This window comes from Garra rufa, chromosome 6 (assembly GCF_049309525.1).
Source record: "Garra rufa chromosome 6, GarRuf1.0, whole genome shotgun sequence".
NCBI classification, from domain to species: Eukaryota; Metazoa; Chordata; class Actinopteri; order Cypriniformes; family Cyprinidae; genus Garra; species Garra rufa.
This window is the reverse complement of record NC_133366.1, coordinates 11,448,129-11,473,364: the sequence shown is the minus strand read 5'-3', so window position 1 is coordinate 11,473,364 and position 25,236 is coordinate 11,448,129. Positions and strand designations below refer to the sequence as shown.

At 36.2% G+C, this 25,236-nt stretch overlaps 1 protein-coding gene across 3 annotated transcripts in view; it reads right to left on the bottom strand.

Annotated features, from left to right (window-relative positions):
- Positions 1-12,386: 12,386 nt before the first annotated feature.
- aimp1a (aminoacyl tRNA synthetase complex interacting multifunctional protein 1a) overlaps positions 12,387-25,236 on the bottom strand; it is a 14,551-nt gene continuing 1,701 nt past the window's right edge. For all 3 annotated transcript variants that reach the window (XM_073842292.1, XM_073842294.1, XM_073842293.1), the window contains 6 exons: positions 23,569-23,702; positions 22,651-22,764; positions 21,621-21,791; positions 18,151-18,356; positions 15,607-15,775; positions 12,387-12,642 (listed from right to left, as the gene is read on the bottom strand). In XM_073842292.1, coding sequence (XP_073698393.1) covers positions 12,476-12,642; positions 15,607-15,775; positions 18,151-18,356; positions 21,621-21,791; positions 22,651-22,764; positions 23,569-23,702 — 961 coding nt within the window. In that variant the 3' untranslated portion in view covers positions 12,387-12,475. The remainder of the gene's footprint in view (positions 12,643-15,606; positions 15,776-18,150; positions 18,357-21,620; positions 21,792-22,650; positions 22,765-23,568; positions 23,703-25,236) is intronic.

Here is a 25,236-nt window from a genome sequence, read left to right as displayed (position 1 = left end):
CTGGTGTGGTATCCTCTAGTGGGGGGTCATGCTTACGGGAGAGAGCGTCTGCCTTACTGTTCTTACTGCCTGGTCGATAGGTGACAGAAAAGTCAAAGCGGGTGAAGAAGAGAGCCCAACGAGCTTGACGAGGGTTAAGTCTTTTAGCTCCCTTTATATATTCAAGATTTTTGTGATCAGTGATAACTTGGAAAGGATAGCGGGCACCCTCAAGCCAATGTCTCCATTCCTCAATGGCGGCTTTCATAGACAGTAGTTCCTTATTACCAACATCGTAGTTTCTTTCTGCACTCGTGAGTTTTCTAGAGTAAAAGGCACATGGGTGAAGCTTGCCTGGTTGGCCGTGACGTTGAGAGAGAACAGCTCCTATTCCGCAGTCTGATGCATCTACTTCCAAAACAAATGGTAGATCAGGATCGGGGTGTTTCAGGATAGGAGCAGAGGTGAAACTTGACTTGAGGGTGGTGAAGGCTTGATCCGCCTCTTCATTCCAGCTGAGCTTCTTGGGTTTGTTCTTGAGGAGTGATGTGAGTGGAGATGCTATTGTGCTGTAATTCCTGATGAAACGGCGGTAGAAGTTAGCAAAGCCCAGAAATCGCTGAAGTTCCTTGATGGTAACAGGTGTAGGCCAATCAGTGACTGCTTGAACTTTGGCTTGATCCATTTTAACTCCCTGATGACTGACCTGATAACCAAGAAAGGAGGTTTGACTGGCATGAAACTCACATTTTTCCGCTTTGACGTAGAGTTGATGTTCTAGTAGACGGGACAGTACAGCACGTACATGAGTGATATGTTCAGTCTCTGACTTGGAATAAATCAAAATGTCGTCAATGTAGGCAATCACAAATTTATTAGTGAAGTCCTTGAAGATCTCATTTATGAAAGATTGAAAGACAGCTGGGGCGTTGGCTAGGCCATAGGGCATTACCAAGTACTCGAAGTGCCCCCTGGTGGTGAGAAATGCGGTCTTCCATTCATCACCCTCCTTAATCCTGATGAGATTATAAGCGCTTCGTAAGTCTAATTTAGTGTAAATAGTGGCTTCTCGCAGTTGTTCTAGAGCTGGAGGTACCAAGGGCAAGGGGTAGCGGAATTTTACTGTGACGTTGTTGAGTCCACGGTAGTCGATGCAGGGTCTTAAACCACCATCCTTCTTGCCTACGAAGAAGAAGCCGGCGGCTGCAGGCGATGTGGACTGGCGAATAAATCCTGAGTCAAGAGCCTCTTCAATGTAGTCCTCCATAGCCTGTTCCTCAATTCGTGACAATGGGTACACTCTACTTTTGGGAGGCATGGCGTTAGGAAGGAGATCAATGGCGCAATCCCATGGACGATGTGGAGGAAGTTGTGTGGCCTTAGTCTTGCTGAAGACTTCTGAAAGATCTTGATAATGAATGGGGATAGTTACCTTTGCCTGGGTTTCGGGACTCTCGATGCTTGTAGTGAGACATGGTTGTGGTTGAATTGAAAGGCAGTTCTTTGAGCAGAATGGCGACCAATGGGTTAATTCCCCTTGAAACCATGAAATGGAGGGATCGTGGATGGAGAGCCATGGAAATCCTAAGATGATTTCATATTTGGGTGAATCAACGACGTACAGAGTGATGTTTTCTTGGTGGAACAGTCCAGTTTGGAGTTTTAGGGTTTTAGTTTGACGTTGGATACCTTGACTGATGAGGGTGTCGTCGATGGCCTTGATCGGGATGGGAGGAATGCATGGTTGTGTAGGAATCTGGTATTTCAGGATGATATCGGAACTGATGATATTCAGGGCTGCTCCAGAGTCGATCATCGCTGTGAGATCAAAAGACAGAGTATCAGTTCTTATGGTGACAGGTAATGTAAGTGATTTATTCTTCAGGACAGAGAAATTGTGAATAATTACCCCTGTGGTTGCCTTGGTCTTGAGTGGGCAACCAATACTACGATGGCCTGGTTCACCGCAGTAGAAGCAGAGATGGTTTTGTCGACGTCTGATTCGTTCTTCTTCAGATAGGCGAGAGATATTAAGCTGCATGGGTTCAACAGATGACTTTTCAGCAGCGGTACAGGTAGCTGGAGATTTATCATAAACCCTCCTATTTACACGTTGCTTAGGAGTCTGCCTCATGAGATTATCAATCTTGATAGCCATATTAACAAGCTCAGAAAATGATAAATCCTCCCGACGACAGGCGAGTTCAGTCTGCAGATCAATATTCAGGCTGTTGTAAAAGATGGCCTTGAGAGAAGTATCATTCCACCCACTTTGAGCTGCCAGCGTGCGAAATTCAATGGAATACTCAGCTGCGGTGCGGTTGCCTTGTTTAACATGAATAATTTGATCTGAAATATCCCTGCCCCCTGCGGGATATTCAAAAACTTCATGGAGTTGACGTAAAAAATACTCAATGGATCCTTTAATCTGCGGATCGCTATCCCACACCGCTGAAGCCCAGTCGAGGGCTTTGCCAGTGAGCAACGTCATGAGAAAAGCACATCTCTTCTCCTCAGATTCAAAGCGATCTTGTTGGTAATCAAAATATAGCTTTACTTGCCGAATAAACCCCTTGCATTGTTCAGCAGAGCCATCAAACTTATTAGGAAGAGCAAAGCTTACCGATGATGATGTGGGAGGAGGAAGAGATCGCACATAGTTAGTCAGATGTTCGTTGACGGATTGTAGCTTCACAAGTTGTTCTTGATAATTCTTTAGAACCTCGCTTTGGTAAGCGAACGCGGCTTGCAAGCTAGAAACTTCCGCTGGATTCAGGGTAGGCGAAGTATTATGTAACGAGGACGCTGAGGCGGCGTTAGAATCCATTTGCGGAAGTTTATTGAACACAACAAATATCAAATACGTGGAAACAGGCAGATGGTCGGTAACGGTAAAGCAGTTCAATCTAGCAACAATCCAGAGGATAATCCAGCAAACGTACGTCATAAACCAGGCAGAGAAGTCAAACCTTGAAAACAGTCCGATCAGGCTAACAATCCAAATGGGGTAATCCGTGAAATCAGAAGTCAGGGAACGAAGCAGAATCATACACAGGCAGGCTTATCAGAATAATATAGAACGCTCGGTAAGGCAGGTAAACTGGCAATACTTCGCGAATAGGAAGCATGCGGGCACAACTCAAATAGTCCCAAACAGGAAGCGAGTGTAGAAGCAGCAGAGGGAGCGCTCAGTCAGTATTCGGGTGATGGCTCCCTCTGCTGGCTTGGCATTACAATCTGTGGCAGTTTTTAGTGAGTAATCAGCTTGGTGAAATTTAATATAAATCTCTGTGTCTGTGACCAATATTTACCGAGCTTTGATGACTAAAAAAAATTCCAAAAAAGTTAAAAGCTAACTATTAAAAAGAATAGCTGAAGTTTACAGATAAAATATGTGACCCCTGGACCACAAAACCAGTCATAAGGGTCAATTTTTTTTGTCTGAATAAAATATTAAACAAAATACTTTTAATAAGCTTTTCATTGATGTATGATTTGTTAGAATAGGACAATATTTGGATGCAACCATTTGAAAATCTGGGTGCAAAAAAATCAAAATATTGAGAAAATCGTCTTTAAAGTTGTCCAAATGAAGTTCTTAGCAATGCATATTACTAATCAAAAATTTAAGTTTAGATATATTTACTGTAGGAAATTTACAAAATATCTTCATGGAACAAGATGTTTACTTAATATCCCAATGATTTTTGGCATAAAAGAAAAATCAATCATTTTGACCCATTCAATGTATTTTTGGCTACTGCTACAAATAAACCTGTGTTACTTAAGACTGGTTTTGTGGTCCATGGTCACATATGTTGTTTAAATTGTTACTGCTTTGAGTTATTATTTTGGAATAAATGTAAATGTAATATGGATTACATTGTTAATGTAAAAATATAAAATAAAATAGTTAGTTTTTTCTGATAGTGTAAGTATTGTTTTTTTTAACCAAGAAAATGTGACTGGGACATGGATTTACATTTGATTAAAAAACAAAAAAAATTGCAAAGTACAATAATGCCATTAATGCATTGAACATAAAGGCTTTAAGTGTTACCAATCTTATTTTTAAATCAAGCAGAATTTCAGATTAATTATTAATCAGTATTTGAATAAATCATTGTATTTACAACATTGTCTAGTTAACACATCTTTTAAGCAAGATTTTAATTTACTTAAAAGACAAAACTGTGTAAGATTTATGCAGAATTAATTCTTAATCAGCATTTTTTTATAATGTTAATAATAAAAACACCTTTTAAACAAGATTAATTTACATGAAAAGCAAAATTAGTTCAGATTGTGGGATTTATTTCCCCTACACTTTTAAAAATGTATATTTTTAAAACAAGCCTCACTTAATTTTGGTACATTTATGCCCATGTTTTAAGAAAAGAGTAATTCCATGCACAAAAAAAAAAGAAGGAAAGAGTCAACATTTGGTTGTTCTAATACCCATGTGAGGTCTTTCTTAAAAAGTTTTTAAAGCATTTTTTTAAGTTTTAGAAAATCTAAACATTTATATGTCACATCCATAATGCAAAATGTCACATCCGCGCTGCATTTGCCCAAAAATAAACTTAATTCCAGATATATTCTCAGAGGACCTAATATGTGACCCTGGACCACAAAACCAGTCATAAGGTTAAATTATATACATCCCATGAAAGCTCAATAAATAAGCTTTCTATTGATGTATGGTTTGTTAGGATAGGACAATATTTGGCCGAGATACATCTATTTGAAAATCTGGAATCTGAGGGTGCAAAAAATCAAAATACTGAGAAAATCACCTTTAAAGTTGTCCAAATTAAGTTCTTAACAATGCATATTACTAATCAAAACTTACATTTTGATAGGTTTACAGTAGGAATTTTACAAAAAATCTTCATGGAACATGACCTTTACTTAATTTCCTAATGATTTTTGACATAAAAGAAAAATCAATAATTTTGACCCATGCAATGTATTATTGGCTATTGCTACAAACATACCCCAGCGACTTAAGACTGGTTTTGTGGTCCAGGGTCACATACATGATGATGCATTTAACTTGTTTAAAGATGCCTTGGTGTTTTTATTGTAAACCAGCACCAATTAAGAAGTGCGCTGCTTTGATTAATTTACCCTGTCGGTGCAGTCTCTGTTACTGTAGAAATTAATGGTTAGGCTCTGCCCTCCTGTGGTCGTCATGGCAACTCTTCATCATCACTTTCACAGGAAAGGTGAAGCATCAGTGGCGTGACGTGAGAAAGATCACACTCACAACAACCCCACAAAACCCTGTGCATAGGAACAGTGATGAGTGTTGACTAATTGATAAACACTTCCTGATTTGTGGTTGTGTCTAGGGCAACGAACTAAATTCAGTTACACAATTGGTCATACCGCTCTGCTTTCCAGCTGCACAACTGGAGCCAAACGCCTCTAAAAAGGGTCAGTGCGGTACATTCTGTGCTATAGGGCCGGCCGGCGATTCTTTGATTTGCGTTATTCTAAACAGAGATGAATTCAAAAGAGTTATTTAGTGTTTGGATTAGTGGACCGCAGCAATGTCGAGTCTTTTGTTTCAAGGCATCTCTCTGTTCTCTTGTTTGTTGAGTCTGTCGTTACAGATCTCATGCAGAGATGATTTAAAGCCTCTGTTTGACTTGTCGTGGTGGCCCACGTTAGACAGGAACACATAAGCTCCCATGTCCCGCTGTGAACATGGATCTGGAATTAAACCGAATTACTGAAAACGAATTGAACTTTTCACTTCTTTTTTGGATCATTTAAAACTGACTGACAGCAGACAGCAAAATGTAGCTATACAAGAAACTTGGTTTGTTTTCTGGGTGGTTCCAGAGCTGTTCCTGGTTTCTTGGTGGTCTCACTCATCTGTCTCCTTCTTGGACAATCTCTCACTTTGTGAGGATGACCTGCTTAGATTTACAGGACTTATCAGCACTTGTGGCTTGAAGTCAGTTTTGAGAAGGTTAATTTGGAAATGTAATAGGTTACAGATTACAACTTACCCTGTTTAAAATGTAATAAGTAGTGTAACTATTTCAATTACTTTTGATTTTAGTTTAATGTAATCCAGATTACATGTAATCAGTTACTACCCTGCATTACCCTCAGGTCATCCAAGATGTAAACAAGTTTTTTTCATTACCAGAACAGATTTGGAGTCATTTAGCATTAAATCACTTGCTCACCAATGGATCCTCTGCAGTGAATGGGTGCCGTCAGAATGAGAGCTGAAAAAAACATCACAATAATCCACAAGTAATCCACATCACTCCAGTCAATCAATTAATGTTTTATGAAGTAGGAAAGCCTTCCAGTGAAAAAGACTTGTGAATAATACATAATTTAGTTGTCTGATTATAAGAATTTTCAAATCTAATACAAGCAAATTACAATTGCTAAATTTTTGTAATCTGATTATGCAAACCAGATTACATGTAATCAGTTACTACCCTGCACTACCCTCGGGTCATCCAAGATGTAAACGAGTTTGTTTCTTCATCAGAACAGATTTTCTGTAATTTAGCATTTAATCACTTGCCTACCAATGGAAGTGAATGGGTGCCGTTAGAATGAGAGTTCAAACAGCTGATAAAAAAATCATAGCAGTTTACAAGTAATCCACACAACTCCAGTCCATTGATTAACATCTTGTGAAGCAAAAAAACAGCATGTTTGTACAAAACAAAGACATTTAATATCTCATGCCTGAGGTTCAGTAATTTATTTTATTTTTTAGCAAATTTTCATTTTGGGGTGATCTATACCTTCACCTAAACTTTTAAGTCCACTGTGATAGAGTATTTTGTGCATATGTTAAAAAAATGGCCTGCAAAACATGTGTTTAGTCAAGAGAAATAATTTGCATATCCCGTGTAGGAACAGAATCTCACTGGAAGTGTCTTAAAAGTAACTGTTTGTGAGCAAAACGTAATAAAATGTCTCTGTTGGTTTTTCACATGGCTAATAGATTTCCTATGCTTTCATTGTGTGCTGGTGAACTATGAAACCACACACATAACAGCAGGCTTCAAACTTCCCTTTTAACAGCAGCCAAACACCCAGAGACCACTTGCCCTGTGTTTTTTCTGTTTCTCGATAAAGATTAATACTAACAAAGATAATTCCCATGAATAATTTTTTACAGACCCTTCGAAGCCTTTTACAGAGTTTTTACGCGACCATATAGTCAATTTCAAGTCAAGTGTGTAGGTTTTCATGACTATATGCACATGTAGGCACATTAAACTTTGTTTCAGTCTCGAGCCGTTAATTCGCTTTGAAGCGCTGCCTGAAACATCTTTGCGTTCTCACATATACATGATCATCAATCCGTATGTATGTCCCTGCTATGCTTTGATGGACGGATGGAGTCGGTTTCTCGACGTCCTCAGTTATGTGGCTAATTAATTCAATGTCATTTTGGGAGAAGAATTCCAAACAATGGATTTTGTTTGCTGTTGTTTGTATTGGGTTTTAAAAGCGATATGGAAAATTCTACGTAATTCTAGGATATAGCCTTATTCTGACTGGGTGTTGTCACAACATTCAACCGCAAAAAGGCACACAAATGTGCAACAAATCTGTGATCACAGAGCACTTCATGCTGAGTAACAGCATCAGAATCTTTGACACGCTTGACAAGCATCCTCAAGGTCTGAAAGCCATTTGAAGAAACTAAATGCATCCCTTTACAATTTAAGAAGTACGTTTCATAAAATGCGCTCACAAATAAGTCATCTATAATTATACATCTACACATTCAAATAACATAAGAGGCAACGCATTACATTATTAATTTAGAAACGAGCAAAATGCAGAAATCAACTAGGAAGAAAGCAATTTCACAAACAGGGTACAAAATGGTGCCTAATAGCTTGAAATTTGAAAAATAAACATTTAGAAAAGTCTAATATTGAATATTAAAGTTGCATTGCTTCTTAACAAATCTTTCGTTTTATTTTAGTATCAAGATGCTATTATACAGTTGAAGTCAAAAGTTTACATACACCTTGCAGAATCTGCAAAAAGTTCATTATTTTACCAAAATAAGAGGGATCATACAAAATGCATGTTATTTCTTATTTAGTTTTGACCTGAAGACATTAGTCATACATGGTTAAATTTATAAAAATAACCCTGTTCAAAAGTTTACATACACTTGATTCTTAATACTGTGATGTTACCTGAATGGTCCACATCATTTTATTTTGTTTTTTTTTAGTGATAGTTGTTTGTCCTGAACAGTTAAACTGCCTGCTGTTCGTCAGAAAAACCCTTCAGGTCTCTCAAATTCTTTGGTTTTTCAGCGTTTTTGTGTATTTGAACCCTTTCCAACAATGACTGTATGCATTTGAGATCCATCTTTTCACACTGAGGACAACTGAGGGTCTCATATGCAACTATTACAGAAGGTTCAAACACTCACTTGATGCTTCAGAAGGAAAAACGATGCATTAAGAGCAGGGGGTGAAAACTTTTGGAATTTGAAGAAATTGGCCTTATTTTGTGTTCTGGTAAACATGTAAGTAGCTTCAGTAGGGCTGTACTAAATGAAAAAAATATATATATTTAGGCAAAATAAGAAAAACGTACACATCTTCATTCTGTTCAAAAGTTCTCACCCCTGCATTGTTTTTTCTTCTAGGGTTGCAAAGAGGTGGAACATTTCCAGTAAATGTCTGGAATCTTTTTAAAAATCTCTGGCAGATTCTAAAAAATCCTGGAAATTCTCATCATTTTTTGGAATGTTTCTGAAATTTACTGGATATTTTCTACCTTTTTGCAACCCTGTTTCCTTCTGAAGCATCAGTGAGCATTTGAACCTTCTGTAATGGTTGTCCTTTTTCATTTTCATTTATAGTTTTATTAGTTTTAGTTTTTAATGGTTTTAATAACTTATTCATTGTGATTTTGGAATATGCCAAACATATATAACATATATTTGCAATTTATTTATCCGATGAAACTGTGGGTCTGGAATTTTGTTGCTATAAAATGTTGCTGCTGAAAATTGTAACCATTAAACCCATAATGCCAGAATCAAGGAGTTTTGTTTCCAGGTCATTCACAATAATATAAGTGCACCTTTGAAATGTTGGTGGTAAAATTGGTCGATTTAACAGCAAGATCCTCTTCTTACTGTGCAAAATTTCTCAAACTTTTACACACTCGCATCTAGAAACGGCAAATACAAACTAGCAGCCACATTTAGTATTCATTGCTCAGCCCTTTCAATCTTCCCCTCATCACAGGGCGTGTTCAGTGTATGAAACACAAACAATCATGAAACCCGCACTCACTTGCCCCATTACATCTCATGCGATATAACCGCCACATAATAGTGTGGCACAAAATCTTTCCTCCTGGAAAACTGTTGCCTGAAGACACTTCTGAGAGCACCTCAGTGTTCTGGTATTAAGATCCAGTCTTTAGATAACAAATCTCCTCAGAGATGCCATTACCACCGCAAATCTACCAAACAAACTGCAAATGTTTCAAAATAAATTAAATCACTTTGTTTAATGAACTGTATGTTTTCTCTACTTGGTAACAGACTTTATGGCTTACCGTGACGTCAATAACAAATCTTTAAATCAATCAGCAAGCGTAAGTAGTTTTAATGAGAGAAGCTCCATGCACGTTTGTTTCATGCAATAGAGATACATAATGCAAAACTGAAAAGTAAAGATTTTTTTTTCATTAGATGACAATGATGTTGAGCTCCACTCATGGAGTTCATTATTTTTGACAGAATGGGGTTGGTATAAATCCATCAGTTTAACAGAACAGGGCAGAATCTGTTCAGCAGGGAGCAACACTTCCTGTGCAAACGTCTATGATGTTTTTCTTAAGGGACCAATAAAACCAAGCAAATCAAAATGGCTTTAAGAACCAAGCTCAGATAAGATTAATTCAGAGGAAATGAACATGATTCACTAACATATAAAAAAGAATTATTCCATTCTGGATTTTAACAAACAAGCAAACGCCTAATAGGAGAACAGAAAGGGAACGCTAGACTACAAGAGAGCATGTTTCTGTGCTGTTAATATCACACTTTTCCCTGCTGCTTAAGCTATATTGTATGGAAGCCACTGAATAAAAAAATAAAAAAGGTAATTGACACTTTTTATCTCACTATTCATATTTTTTTAATTGTATCTTGCATTTGCTTATAATAAACAGAGAAATTGTGAGATATAAACGCACAATTGCGAGTTAAGTCAGAATTGTAAAATATAGACATTTTTATATCTTGTAAGATAAGATCTTTTTCCTTCAGAATTTGACTTTATTTCTCTCAATTGTGTTTTATCAAACAATCTGAGAAAAAAAAAACAGAATTGTGAGTTTATATCTTGAAATTCTGACTGCAACTAAGTTTATATCACACAATTCTGATAAAAAAAGTCACAATCGTTAGTTTATATCACGCAATTCTGACTTTATAACTCGCATTCGCCAATTTTTGTCTGAAAATTCTGACTTTATTTCTCACAGTTGTTAGTTTATATCATGCAATTCTGAGAAAAAAAGGTCAATTGTATTATATCTCGCAATTCTGACCATTTCTCACAATTGTTAATTTTATTTTGGAATTCTGAATTTATTTATTTGCAATTGTTAGTTTATATCACAATTCTGGGAGAAAACTTTTTTCGAAATTTCGAAATTTTATCTCGAAATTCTGACGTTTCTCACAGTTGTTAGTTTATATGACGTAATTCTGAGAAAAAAGTCTGAATTTTGAGTTCATATTACACAATTCTGACTTTTTATCTTGCAATTCTGACTTTATTTCGTGCAATTGTGGGTTTATATCATGCATTTCTGAGAAAAAAAGTCAGAATTGTAAGTTTATATCTTGCAATCCTGGCTATTTCTCATAATTGTTAGTTCATGTCATGTGATGCAAATCTGAGTAAAAAGTCAGAATTGAGTTTATCATGAAATCTGACTTTATTTCTCGCAATTCTATGTTTATATCACGCAAATCTGAGAAAAAAAGTCTAAATTGTAAGTTTTTATCTTAAAATCTGACTTCTCCAATTCTGAGCTTAAATCACGCCATTTCGAGAAAAAAGTCTGACTTTTGAGTTTTTCTTAAAATCTGACTTTATTTCTCGCAATTCTGAATTTATATCATGCAATTCCGAGAAAATCTGAATTGTGAGTTTATATAACACATTTCTGACTTTATAACTTGCATCAAAAAATTTTGTCTCAAAATTCTGACTTTTTCTCACAATTGTTAGTTTACATTATGCAATTCAAAACTTTCTTGCAATTGTTAGTTTATATGACGCAATTCTGCGAAAAAAGGTCAGAATTGTGAGTTTTTATCTTTATTTATTTGCAGTTGTTAGTTTATATCACAATTTTGAGAAAAAACTCAGAATTGTAAGTTTATATCACAATTCTATTTTTATAACCCGCATTCGCAAGTTTTTATCTCGAAATTCTGACTTTTTCTCAGTTGTTGGTTTACATCATGCAATTCTGAGAAAAAAAAGTCAGAATTCTGAGTTTATATCTCGCAATTTTGACTTTCTCGCAATTGTTAGTTTATATCATGCAGTTCTAAAAAAAAAAAAGAGTCTGAATTGTGTTTTTATCTTAAAATCTGACTTGTCCAATTTTTGAGTTTATATCACTCAAGTCTGAGAAAAATTGTCTGAATTGAGTTTATCTTGAAATCTGACTATTTCACGCAATTCTGAGAAAATTTCATCTTGAAATCTGACTTTATTTCTGAAAAATCTACATTTATATGATGCAATTCTGAGAAAAATAGTCTGAATTGAGTTTATCGTAAAATCGGACTTTACTTCTCATGAAATTCTGAGAAAAAAGTCTGAATTGTGAGTTTTTATCTTAAAATCTGACTTTATTTCTCGCAATTCTGAATTTATATCATGCAATTCAGAGGAAAAAAGTCTGAATTGTGAGTTTCTGACTTTAATTCTCGCAGTTATGAGTTTATATGAATAAAATATGAAAAAAAAGTCAGAATTGAGTTTATATCACAATTCTTTCTAACAGACAACTGTGAGTTTTTGTCTTGCAATTTTGAGTTTATATCACGTAATTGTGAGAGAAAAAGTTGCAGTAACCTTTTTTGTATATTTTATTCAGTGGCAGAAACGGGCTTCCATAATATTGTCTTCCTGTTTAAAATAGTTTTACCTTTGCACTGTATATGACTTGAAATGTTAATTACAATTAACTTCAATTAATTCCAGGACATAATGACATCCCACCCTACATTTTTTGTTCCCATTTAATATTCCTTTTCACATGGAAATCTGTTTAATTACAAAAGTAAAATGGGTTATTTCATGTTTTAAAACGGCAAACAAGAACAGGCATACAAAGACACATTTGAAGAGTCGCATTCAAAGACTTTATTCATCTCAAACGTGTCCCTTCATTCAGTTAGATAAGTCTAGAGTAGAGAAGGAAATTCTTTCCAAAGTTTCTATTTGATTCCACTATTGCTCATTGTCTGAGCTTTGCACACTCCTTTGCCAGCAACCTCAAAGGCAGCTCCCTTGTAGGTGGCCACGCATTGGTCATCAGTGCGCAAATCTGGCTGGACCTGCTCCCACACTTTCTTCTTAGGGTTCAGCTCCTTGTCAGGCTCACCTGGAACAACAAAACAAGCAGATAGTTTAAACTGCTGATTAGTTTTCTTCCCAACAGCTGTAAAAAGACTGAAAACAAAAGCCGGTTTTCAAATCAACTCATTATCATTAAGAACCACAGACCAATTCATACTAGACATAATCTAGAATGAGTTTATAAATAATGTGTTCCATTTCTTTTTTAAATCAAGCCGAGCCAAAATGAAATTCTCAAACTCAATAACTCACGAAAAGCAAATGAAGACAGGTGTTTTTGCTACTACCTGCAATGAGCAGTCATAAATCAGGCCGAAATGATTTCAAAAGCTTGATTTGAATGCAGACGGAGATCCTGTTATTTGCATCTATTCTGCCGCTGACCTTTTCACAACCATCAAAACTGCTACAATCGAGATGAGAAATTAACAATCAAAGAAAGGACTAGGAAAGGTCACAGTCTGTCTCCATTACTTTTAATGACGAGTTACAGATGTGTGCAGTAAATACAAAATTAAAAACTAAATAAAAAAAATAAAAAAAAGACTTTTACCTGAGAAAATTTTAAACTATTGCATGGCAATCTTTGGAAAACAGCAAAACGAAAAAAGAGAGAGTAGAAAAGAAAGTAAAGAATGATTTAACATCATAAAATAAACTGATAGGACCACTTTTTTTGCTGTAAAGGTCATTTCTGACTCCCAACAACTGGAGGAAGTTGCCTCATTCTTGCTATGCTTTTTGAATTGAGGAAAAACTGATTAACTTGGAAAAAATGAATTGGACAACATTTCATGTTTTTTGGCTAAATGGAAAGACACGGAAAGGTGAAAGAGACACTCTTCTCATTGTGTCCCGTGCAGATGGTCCTCCTCTGCACTTCACATTCACACAATTCCTGGGAATCTCCCTGTTAGTTGTTGTGCTCACTTGACCGCAAATGCTACACTCCTCCAAATCGCTTCGACGCCAGATCCACCATATTATTTCACAGCACAGGAATAAAAACCTCGTTCTGTTTGTGAGGTTCCCTTAAGCACTTTGGAATTTGCTCTTTATTTTTAATTGGAAAAAAAAAATTAACTCATATAGTGGAACACAAACAACTATATTACCAAACGAGGAACTGTGTGTTCTTCATTTAGAGATTTATCTTTATTGATCTTAAGAATTCAAACATGCAATTGTGGTTAAATAAAATCTTGAGAATCTGACCCCCCAGAGTTGCATAGCAAGACGTTTGACTACCGGCATGAAGTCTGGTCTACATTACGGCTTGATTTAGCCAAAAAGCGCCCACTTAAACAGGAAGAGAGGACCATTTTCAAACGGCCAACCCATAAATCTGAACATCCCTCACAAGATGAAGACATGCTGTGGCAGGTTTGATCAAAGATTTCAACATCTTAAAACCCAATGAAGCGAATTTTGAGAGCCATGGCAAAAGAAAGATTTTTTACAGACTACCAACAAGCTATTATACAGATGAGGTCAAAAGTTTACATACACCTTGCAGAATCTGCAAAATGTTCATTATTTTAACAAAATAAGAGGGATCATGCAAAATCCATGTTTTTTTTTTTATTTAGTACTGACCTGGATAAGGTATTTCACATAAAAGACATTTACATATAGTCCACAAGAGAAAATAATAGTTGAATTTATAAAAATGACCCTGTTCAAATGTTTACATTCCCTTGATGCTGTGTTTTTTTTTTTTTGTTCAGTGACAGTTGTTTATGAGTCCCAGTTTGTCTTGTACTGCCCGCTGTTCTTCAGAAAAATCTTTTATAAATTCTTTGTTTTTTCATCATTTTTATGTATTTGAACCCTTTCCAACAATGACTGTATGATTTTGAGATCCATCTTTTTAAACTGAGGACAACTGACAACTCATATGCAACTATTACAGAAGGTTCAAACGCTCACTGCATTAAGAGTCGGCGGGTGAAAACTTTTGAGATTTGAAGATCAGGGTAAATTTAACTTTTTTCTTCCGGGAAACGTGCAAGTATCTTCTGTAGCTTCTAAAGGACAGTACTAAATGAAAAAAAATGACATTTAGGCAAAATAAGAAAAATGTACACATCTTCATTCTGTTCAAAAGTTTTCACCCCCCAGCTCTTAATGCATCGTTTTTCCTTCTGGAGCATCAGTGAGCGTTTGAACCTTCTGTAATAGTTGCATATGAGTCCCTCACTTGTCCAAAGTGTGAAAAGATGGATCTCAAAATCATACAGTCATAGTTGGAAAGAGTTCAAAATACACAAATGCTGAAAAAACAAATATTTGTAGGATCTGAAGGGTTTTTCTGAAGAACAGCTGTGTAGTTTAACTGTTGAGGACAAACAAGGGACTAAACAAAGAAAACACAGCTGTGGATCGTTCAAGTAACAACACAGTATTAAGAATCAAGTGTATGTAAACTTTTGAACAGGGTCATTTTTTATATTTCAACCATTTTCTCTTGTGGACTGTATGTAAATGTCTTTTATGTGAAATATCTTATTCAGGTCAGTACTAAATAAACAATAACATGCATTTTGTATGATCCCTCTTATTTTGGTAAAATAATTAACATTTAACAGATTCTGACCTCAACTGATGCCTTCAGAAGACTTGGAATAGAGTCCTGCATCACATGGATCAATTATACAATATTGTTATGGAATTTTCTTGTCCATTTAGAGCGTGACAGCTCCTGGTTACCATATGTTTGTTTCTTTTTTTAGAAAAGAACAGCATGAACGTTCTGCTCAACGTTTGTCTCTCATAGAAGAAAGAAACTCAAATTGGTTTTGCAACGTTTGGAGGTGAAGGCGTGTAAATCATACCAAAACTTTTGATTTTTGGGACAGCTTTTACTTCAATAAACCAGCATGATGCACTCAGATGGGCTCCATGGAGCAGACTATAAGTGCCATTGAACCGCTGAACTGTAATATTGTATTTCACTGCAGTATGTTTGTGTATAAATATATAACGTTACCTGGGAAGCCCTGGAAGGTAACCCTTTCTCCAGCTACGGCTCCATTTGGGGGATCCAGGATTTCAACCTTCTCTGGAGAACTGGCACACATGACCATGGCCTGGGACAAAACGCCTCTCATCTTAGCAGGCTTTAGGTTGCATAGAAGCACAGCCATACGATTCTGCATCTAAAGATGGAAAAAGTTAACAATACCAAATAGGCGGCACAGGGATCAAGTGCAATCTTCTTAAGCAGTTAAAAAGAATACTAAAAATTTAATATATAAAACTTATTGCATGGCAGCATGAGAAGTTATGCATCGCTCCAAAAACATCAACAGCATACGGTGTTATGAGGAACAGCTGGGCGACTTTATAATTGCTGAATTATTTGTTTTTCTAACCAGGGACGCAGAACAAAACAGACCCTTAAGAAAATTAATAAACTCAATACATGTAATAATCAACTCATTCAACTCATCTACTTCCAAATCCTGCGCAAAATGAACTGTAGACGTTCATTATTATTTCGACTCTATAAATGCTCAAACATGCTTAAAGCAACTGTGATGTAGTCATAACCAGAGGGGGGAAACCCAACATGATTAAATTAAATGAATGAAGGAAACAGATGCGTTTTATGGGTGTAATTAGAATTTCTGACGAGCTGCTAGGAATCCCCTAAACAAATCGTAAACTCGGGGTTCAGGAAAATAAAGCACAAGAGACCGAGCTGTCTGCGTGGAGCAGGTTTATGGACCAGCATGAATCGTAGTAATGCAGACGTTTTATATGAAACAGTAAAACTGAAATATCCCCCTTCCCAATATTCAGACACATAGCACCTAATCAACAAGAGCTGCATTCATTTTATGGCAAACAAAGATTGCTCTCAGGTACAGTAGCGACACATACAGCGTTCACGCTACTTCAGACTATTCCAAAACATTGTCTAATAGGGTGTAAATATTAGCTCAATTACATAGAAATGTTTTTTTTTTTTTTTTACTGAATAATGCATCTAGTAATTTGAGATTTGGCCATGACTCATTTAGTTTCATGTATGATTCATGAGCCTTTTAATATGCTGAAGACAATGGAAGCACGGTTCCACCACCGAATAAAAAATAAAAGATAATTGCCACTTCTCACAATTCTGACCGTTTTTTTTTCAATTCAGACTTTTTTTTCTCAGACGTGCGAGCAATGGTGCCAGTTATTACGTAAGAATTGTGAGATATAAACTTTCCTTTCAAAATTGGACTTTATGTCGCACAATTCTAAGAAATAAAGTCATAATTGCGAGATATAAACTCACAATTGCGAGAAAAACAGTCAGAACTGCGAGTTTATATCATGACATTCTGAGAAAAAATCTGAATTACGAGTTTATATCACATGATTCTGAGAACAAAAATTGGAATTGTGAGTTTATATCCCAATTCTGAGAAAAAAGGTCAGAATTTACAGTTTATATCTCAGTTTCAAGAAAACAACTCAGAATTGTGAGTTTGTATCACATAATTCTGAGAAAAAAAAATTGGAATTGTGAGTTTATATCACGAAATTCTGAGGAAAAAAAATCGGAATTTTGAGCTTACGTCTTGTAATTTTGAGAAAAAAAAAGTCAGAAATGTGAGTCTGTATCACATAATTTTGAGAAAAAAATGTCAGAATTGTTTGTATCACGTAATTCTGGGAATAAAAGTCATAATTGTGAGTTTATATCACAGAATTCTGAGAAAAAGTCAGAATTTTGAGGTTATATCCTGCAATTTAAAAAAAAAAGGTCAGAATTCTGGAGTTTATATGACGTAATTCAGAGAAAAAAAAAAGTCGGAATTGTAAGTTTATATCATGGAATTCTGAAGGAAAAAAGTCAGAATTTTGAGTTTATATCTCACAATTCTGAGAAAAAAAAAATTCAGAATTGTGAATTTGTGTCACGTATTTCTAAGAAAAAAAAAAAGTCAGAATTTTGAGATAAAGTCACAACAACCTTTTTGTTTTAATTTTCTATTCCTGTGGCTTCTATAGAAGACATACTGTATGTGTATATATATAAATATTTTTTTTTTTTTTTTGTAGATTTTTAAAAGTAAACCCATAAATATTTCTGTTTTATTGAATATTTAATCGATAAGGAATATATTTTGGGTAAGCCAACATGCTATAGTTTAAATGTTGTAGAATTATAAAATTTTTATAAATCAGTCAAATCTGACAAAAAAAATGAAATGCACTGATTATAGATTTAATAATTGACTGTGATTAATAAAAGCATGTAATTAAAATGTTATAAAACAAAATAATTCATTATACTTATAATAATTACTTTATACTTTATAAATCACTCACTAAATGTGATGAACGATTTGGTGCATTCACAAAATTAAGATAACTGATTATAATTAAATTGCAATTACTAAAATTGCTTATGGTGCTTTGTAAAACCCTAAATAAATGCAATCAAGTATTTCTGCAATGTCTTTAATTCCAATTATCATCAAAACTAGCTCGATGATAAACAAGAGTGTTTGTCCTGGGTTAGATGGGTTAGTACCTGTTCCAGAGGGATGTGTTTGACCAGGCCACTGACAACAGTGCGTGGAGCCGCTTCGCCAACATCCACTTGCTCAACATAAAGAGCGTCGGCGTCAGGGTGCTTTTCAGCGCTGATGATGCGCCCCACTCGCAAATCCAATCGAGACACGTCTACTTTCGCCTCTTCCTGAGGAGGCGCCGCTGGCTTCTTCTCCTTCTTCTCTCCTAGACCCAAAATGCATTACAGATCATCAGACGATGTTTTTCATATATTTTTGTGTTTGCAAATCAGAAAACAAACAAGATTGCAAAACCTTAACAAATCGAGTCATCAAGTAACACACCATAAATATTTGTAAAAACCACAAGCCGTGTTTGTAGAGCTGTTAAAGACATTGTACCAACCTCGGCACACCGTGTCATTCTGGGGTTTTATTATGGTACGCTTCCACCCTGAGGAAATGTGCCTTTAGTTCGTGAGGTGTTTGAATGCAGCTCTTTGAATGATATTTTTAACTTGAGCGTATTGTTCCCCGGGGAGCTGTTGGGATGCTTTTAAAAGTCTGCAACTGGAAATCATGTCGGCTTTTCATCTCCTTTCTGTTTCTGAACTTTTTCCAAAACAATTGTGCCACCAATGGCTTCAGTATGGTGTTTGTTTCTAATCGCTCCAGTCATTTGAAAACAGCACAACTTTACCACTGTTTCCGGACTTATGGGGGAAACCGTTTTGGATCACCAATTCACCCAACAAGTCTTGAAAATGAAAACCTCTGTGAAGTCTATACAAGCATCAGCACTGAACACAATGATTTCCAGGCAGAGGAAATCAAAGCACTACAGTTCAAAAGTCTGAGGTCAGTAAGACTGTTTTCTAAAGAAATAATACTTCTATTGAGCAAGGATGCATTCAAAATGTTCAAAAGTGACAGTAAAAATGCTTTTGCCATCACAGCAATAAATTAAATTTACTTTTAAGTTTCACAGTATTACTATTACACATACTGCTTCAAACTTTTGAATGGTAGTGTAAGTTTTCCTGTGAGACACAGTTGATAAAATCACTTTGCTAAAAAATGGCCATTTTGGCCTCTGATGTTTGACCTTCTTGACTGCAAAGTTCATTTTATATTAGATATATTTTATTAAACATACAGTTGAGATCAAATGTTTACATCCCCCTTTCAGAAACTGCAAAACGTTAATTACCAAAATAAAAGGGATCATACAAAATGCATGTTATTGTTTATTTAGCACTGAACTAAATAAGATCTTTCACATAAAAGATGTTTACATATAGTCCACAAGAGAAAATAATAGTTGCATTTATAAAATGACCCCGTTTTTGTTAATACTGTATTATTACCTGAATAATCCACAGTTTGTTTTTTTTACTGAAAGTTGTTCTTGAGTCCCTTGTTTGTCCTGAACAGTTAAACTGCCTGCTGTTCTTCAGAAAAATCCTTCAGGTAGCACAAATTCTTTGGTTTTCCAGCCTTTTGTGTATTTGAACCCTTTCCAACAATGACTGTATGATTTCGAGATCCATCTTTTCACACTGAGGACAACTGAGAGACTCATATGCAACCATTACAGAAGGTGCAAATGCTCACTGATGCGTCAGAAGGAAAAATAATGTATTAAGAGCCAGGGGTGAAAACTTTTGAATAGAATAAAGGTGTGTACATTTTTATTTAGTACTGCCCTTAAGAGGCTACAGAAAATAGTTTCCCAGAAGACAAAAGAAGTTACATTTACCCTGATCTTCAAATTCCAAAAGTATTCACCCCTCGTCTCTTAAGGCATTGTGTTTCCTTCTGGAGCGTTTGAACCTTTTGTAATAGTTGCATATGAGTCCCTCAGTTGTCCTCAGTGTGAAAAGATGCATCTCAAAATCATACAGTCATTGTAGGAAAGGATTCGAATTGACAAACAAAGTTGGAAAACCAAATCATTTGTGAGACCTGAAGAATTTTTCTTAAGCACAGCAGGCAATTTAACAGTTCAAGACAAACAATGGACTCATGAATAACTATAACTGAAAAAAAACAAACAGCTGTGGATCATTCAGGTAAAGACAGAGTATTAAGAATCAAGCGTATGTAAACTTCTGAACGTGGTCAATTTCATAAATTCTGTACTAAAACTATTATTTTCTCTTGTGGACTGTATGTAAACATCTTTTATGTGAAATATCTTATTCAGGTCAGTACTAAATAAACAGTGGCTTCTTATTTCTATAAAATAGTTAGCATTTTGTAGATTCTGAAAGGGGGAAGTAAACTTTTGACCTCAACTGTACCAATTTTGCCTTCAATACTTCAAAAAATCATTCCAAATTGCACCTTATTTGGAAAGTGCCAGCAATATTTTCTTTCATAATTATTCATTTTCACGCACCACTGCACAGCGGCCCGGTTAAACCTTCTTTATTTTCTCAGAAAACCTTTTGAGATTCAGGTGAAGTTGTTGATAGCCGTTTAATATGCTTCTTATTAAAGAGGAAAAATGAGTGTAGTAGAAGACCCTTGACTCTGAAGCATGCAGTCCGTGCAAACTTACGTGTTTAATTGATTCAATCACAGCCATTTGTGGTTTAATAATCACACATGGCTATGTTGATTTCAGTGGTGATTTTGATTAATCACGCAACCCTAATTTACGTCTAGCAGACGACGTGCCAAGATTCCTCAAGCCTTCTAAATGTGAGAAATCATGTGTTACTGCCAAGATATAGACACACATGAACTACAGGTGCTACATCCACACCGATACACAGTTACAGTGTTCATCAACATTTGAGACATACTTGAAAATTATGAAACTTGCTTTTTAACATCTGGCCCACAGGAAACACACACGTTTACTTGTTTTTCCTCAGCCCATAAATGCAGAAAAACGATCTGCGATCTGTACTAAGATACGAACAGAGCGTTCCCAAGTTGCAGGGATTTAAGTGATTGGAAATGAAAATCATTTTCATAATAAATAACCATGAAAGGCAATCTGATCCATTTCAAATGCTCTATTCTGTAGGGCATGAATACTTAGAAACTTAACCCCCAGAAGACATCAGTGACGTCTTTAAAATCTGGTTTGCTTTCAGATCTGGTTGTAATCCAAATGAGTTTGACCCGCATCCACAGCTTACATTCGCTCGTGGTTCAAATACGTTCATTACACTGCATTGTTTATGAAAGTGGGATTGTGCATTAGTAAACATTTTTATAGCCCTGTATTATTGACATTTTCTTCTAATTGCAATTTACAGCAGCTATCCTGAAATGTAATTAGACATGAAAGTTTTATATGCAACTAAATTTCGTTCAGTGGATGTGGATTTAGCAACTAGTTCAAAAAGATCTGATTTGTGATTCTGACATTGCAAAAGTTTTGGATTGTGTTGCAACAGCACTGGAAACTTTGCCTCGGCAGAGATGAACTGTTATAAAAGAAATGTCATACTAATAGTCTCAGGAGTATGCTTACCCTTCTTCTCGGCTTTTATCTTTTTAGTATCATCATTGATTTTGGCTGGTGGGGTTTTTGTGGTGGTGGTGGTAGGGGCAGAAGGGGCTGCTGGGGCAGGTGGCTCTGAGGCTGTGGGTTTAGAGACACGCTGGATACTGGGCTCCACTGATGGCATGGCCACGTCTTTCACTGCAAAGAACCAATCAAATTATTTTACTTTTTTCCCCCTAAATGTTCAACACAGCGTGAAGATTTACTTGTATTACGGGATTAGTTCAATTCCAGAATAAAACTTTCCTGATAATTTGCTTACCCTACACGTCATCCAAGATGTTCATGTAGTTTTTTCAAACGTGATGTAGGTGGAAGTACCAACCCAACAGCCATTTACAAAGCGTCCGTGCAAAGAAAGTCAAACACTCTTTACAAAAAAAGGTAAAACAACAATGTTGGATGACTTTGAAGTTGGAGGAGAAAATGAGATGGAGTTTATCGCCCAACCCTACATTTTTTAACCAAAGTACACAGATAAAGAACTAACCACACACAACCTTTACAACATGATTACGCCAAGTCAAGTCGCACATGCATATCGCAGAGCTAGTGCAAGTTGAGCATTTGTGGTTAAAAAATATATAAATGTTTCTTTTTTTTAAGAAAATGACTGATCGTTTCGCTAGAAAAGACCCTTATTCCTTGGCTGGGATCGCGTAGAGCCCTTCGAAGCTGCATTGAAACTGCAATTTGGACCTTCAACCCGTTGGTCCCCATTGAAGTCCATATTTCATTGAAATGTTTTCCTCAAAAACTAGATCGTTTTGGAAGGCAAGGGGGTGAGTAAATTATCAGGATATTTTTATTCAAGAAGTGAACCACCCAGCAGGCATCAATGATGTCTAAATGTAGGTGGTCATGTGTTGATGTGTTTAATTTTGGACTGTAGAAGTTTTGCAATCTAAAAGTTACAGTATGTTTTCGAGTACAGCATCTTAGTATTTCATTATTCAAAAACATTTGGAAAAACAGAGTATGTTGTGTGATATTATACCTCCTCTCCTCTTTTCCATTTCCAGAAGTTGTTTCTTCAATTCCTCAATATCCTTCTTGAGTTTGGCATTCTCCACCATCAGTTTCTTTTCCTCTTTCACTGTGGCCTGGACAACTTAAAAAACAACAACACATTCATTAGAACAAGACAAACACACATTCATTCAGAACTCAACTGTCTACTGCTTATGTAATATAACATAAAAATGAGTCCTTTTTTAAATTTTACTATTCGAAATAGTGCTTTAAAGAGGTTATATTTTTGTAAAATTTGTTTTCTATTACACTTTTTATGTTCTGCAAGTCTTTTATGCTCACCAAGACTGCATTTAATAGACCAAAAATATAGTGAAATAATAATTTAAAACAACTTTTGTTTTATAATACATTTTAAAATGTTATTTATTCCTGTGATCAAAGCTGAATTTTCAGCATCATTACTCCAGACTTCAGTGTCACATGATCCTTCAGGAAATTATTCTAATATGCTTATTTGATGGTAGAGAAACATTTCTTATTATTATCAATGGTGTGCTTTTATTTATTATTAAACAGTTGTGCTATGTTACATATATTTTTTGGAAACTGTGATACTGTTTTAAGATTCTTTGATTTTTAGAAACAGCATTTATGTGAATTAAAAAAAACTTTTGTAACATTATACATTTCTTTACAGTCACTTTTGATCAATTTAATTCATCCTTGCTGAATGAAATGATTAATTTCTATCAAAAATCTTTTTCTAACCATTTTTTGAAAGCAGATATTATATTTCTTAGCACTTGCACTCTGAAGTAGATTATTAAGAGATTCCTCTTTCTACTTCTCATCCGCTCTTTCTACTTCTCATCCGCTCAGACATCCTTATTGGTCACTGACCCGTGATCTTCACACATGCACGCCTTATGCATCCACTTACTGGCTTTCTCCTTCAGCAGCTGGACCTGCTGCTTGAGGTATTCGATGATCTGGTCAGCCTCCGCGGCCTTCTGTTCCAGTCTCAAGAGTGAGGGTGTGTGGCCTGACATCTTGAACAGGGATCGTACCAGGAACCTGCAAAAACGAGCCAAAGGAAAAGATCAAACGCGGTAGGAACTCTTAGTCACTCATAAACATGTTTAAAAGAGAGGATCCACAGAGACACCCTATCCGTGTTTGGGAACATGCGGCACTTGAGAGCATGACCTCTTTAAATGAGATCTTTTCAGATCTCTGGCGCACGTAAACATGAGGTGTTTTGGCAAACTTTACACGGTGCTTTAATTTGTAATTTATACCGATACGTGGCCAAGTTTCTGTCCTAATTCCCTTCCATGAAGGAGAATTATAATGAAACATCTGACACCAGCCAGATGCTCAACAATAGATCGGCTAGACGCCAAACAACATGCGAAAACCTCATCAAAGAGTACATTCTCCATCCTAATCCCAGCTTTGGGTTCACACTTCAGTACCGTTAGACCGCTTGAATCAGGTTCAGGTCAACTGCGATATTCCCCAATGAGGAAGTGGACTGAATCAAACCATATGGCATCTAAATGTGTGTGTTCTCATGTCCACCATGAGACAAATACTGCGTAATTGCATCACTGTCCTCTCAGCTCTGTGTTTTGATTGAGGAATCCTCCTTGGCTCCACGACGGATCAAACAACAATTCTCATTCAGTCGCAAGACAGCTGGTGAAGGAACATGGACACATTACACATTTGGCTTGAGCTCATCCACTGCGAAAGGACTAAGGGAATTTTTACAAGGCGTAGGAAAAGAGAAGAACACATCATAACACATAGTGCAGGGTGGTGCTGGAAAACAACAGCTGGCGCAGGATGAAAACAAAGAGTTCAGATGAGGAAATTAGAAACACAAAAAAGCTGGAGTTGATAATATCGTGGATCAAAGTCTCTTGTTTTTGAAGTTCTTGAACTGCTTTAAATGGGCCTGTGGTGGAAGAATTTATGAGCACCATGACAGGACTGTTTTCATTTGCATAACCCCTGAAAACCAGTCCCGGGGCCGAGCCGGAGCCCAAAACACTTCCAAGAAAGTTTCCAAAAAGCTCAGTTGTCACCGTTTTCCCATAATGCCCTGCAGCGGTGGTCATCGCCATCATATGGCAGCCAATAAACACGAATGCTAGCCATGCAACGGACATAAAATTTGTGAAACGCAACCAAAAGACACATTTGCGTCTGCGAAGGAACCCTTGAAGACGTCAGAGCTCTCTTGAAGACTTTTAAGGCCATGTGTTACATCTGACACCAGTGAAAGTAACACTTGCAGGAGCAGCTGTCACTTTCATGCAAGTCTGAATGGTGAGGAGATAATGACCACGCACTTGTACCGCACATTAGTCAGCGCTTCTATTGGCCAACAGCCCTAGCCAAATCACAATAAAGACTTTATTCTCTTCTATTCATCTTTAAGAAACTGTAAATGATCTTAAATGCTTGCATCCCGCAGGAACGTTTTTTATGTAACCATAATTGTGCTTGAAATAACTGGATGGAGACCCAAAAGAAAAGCACATGACATGTCCTGTATTTTGCGTCTAGACTATTTTGGGACAGAAATAAAAAAGTGGGATAT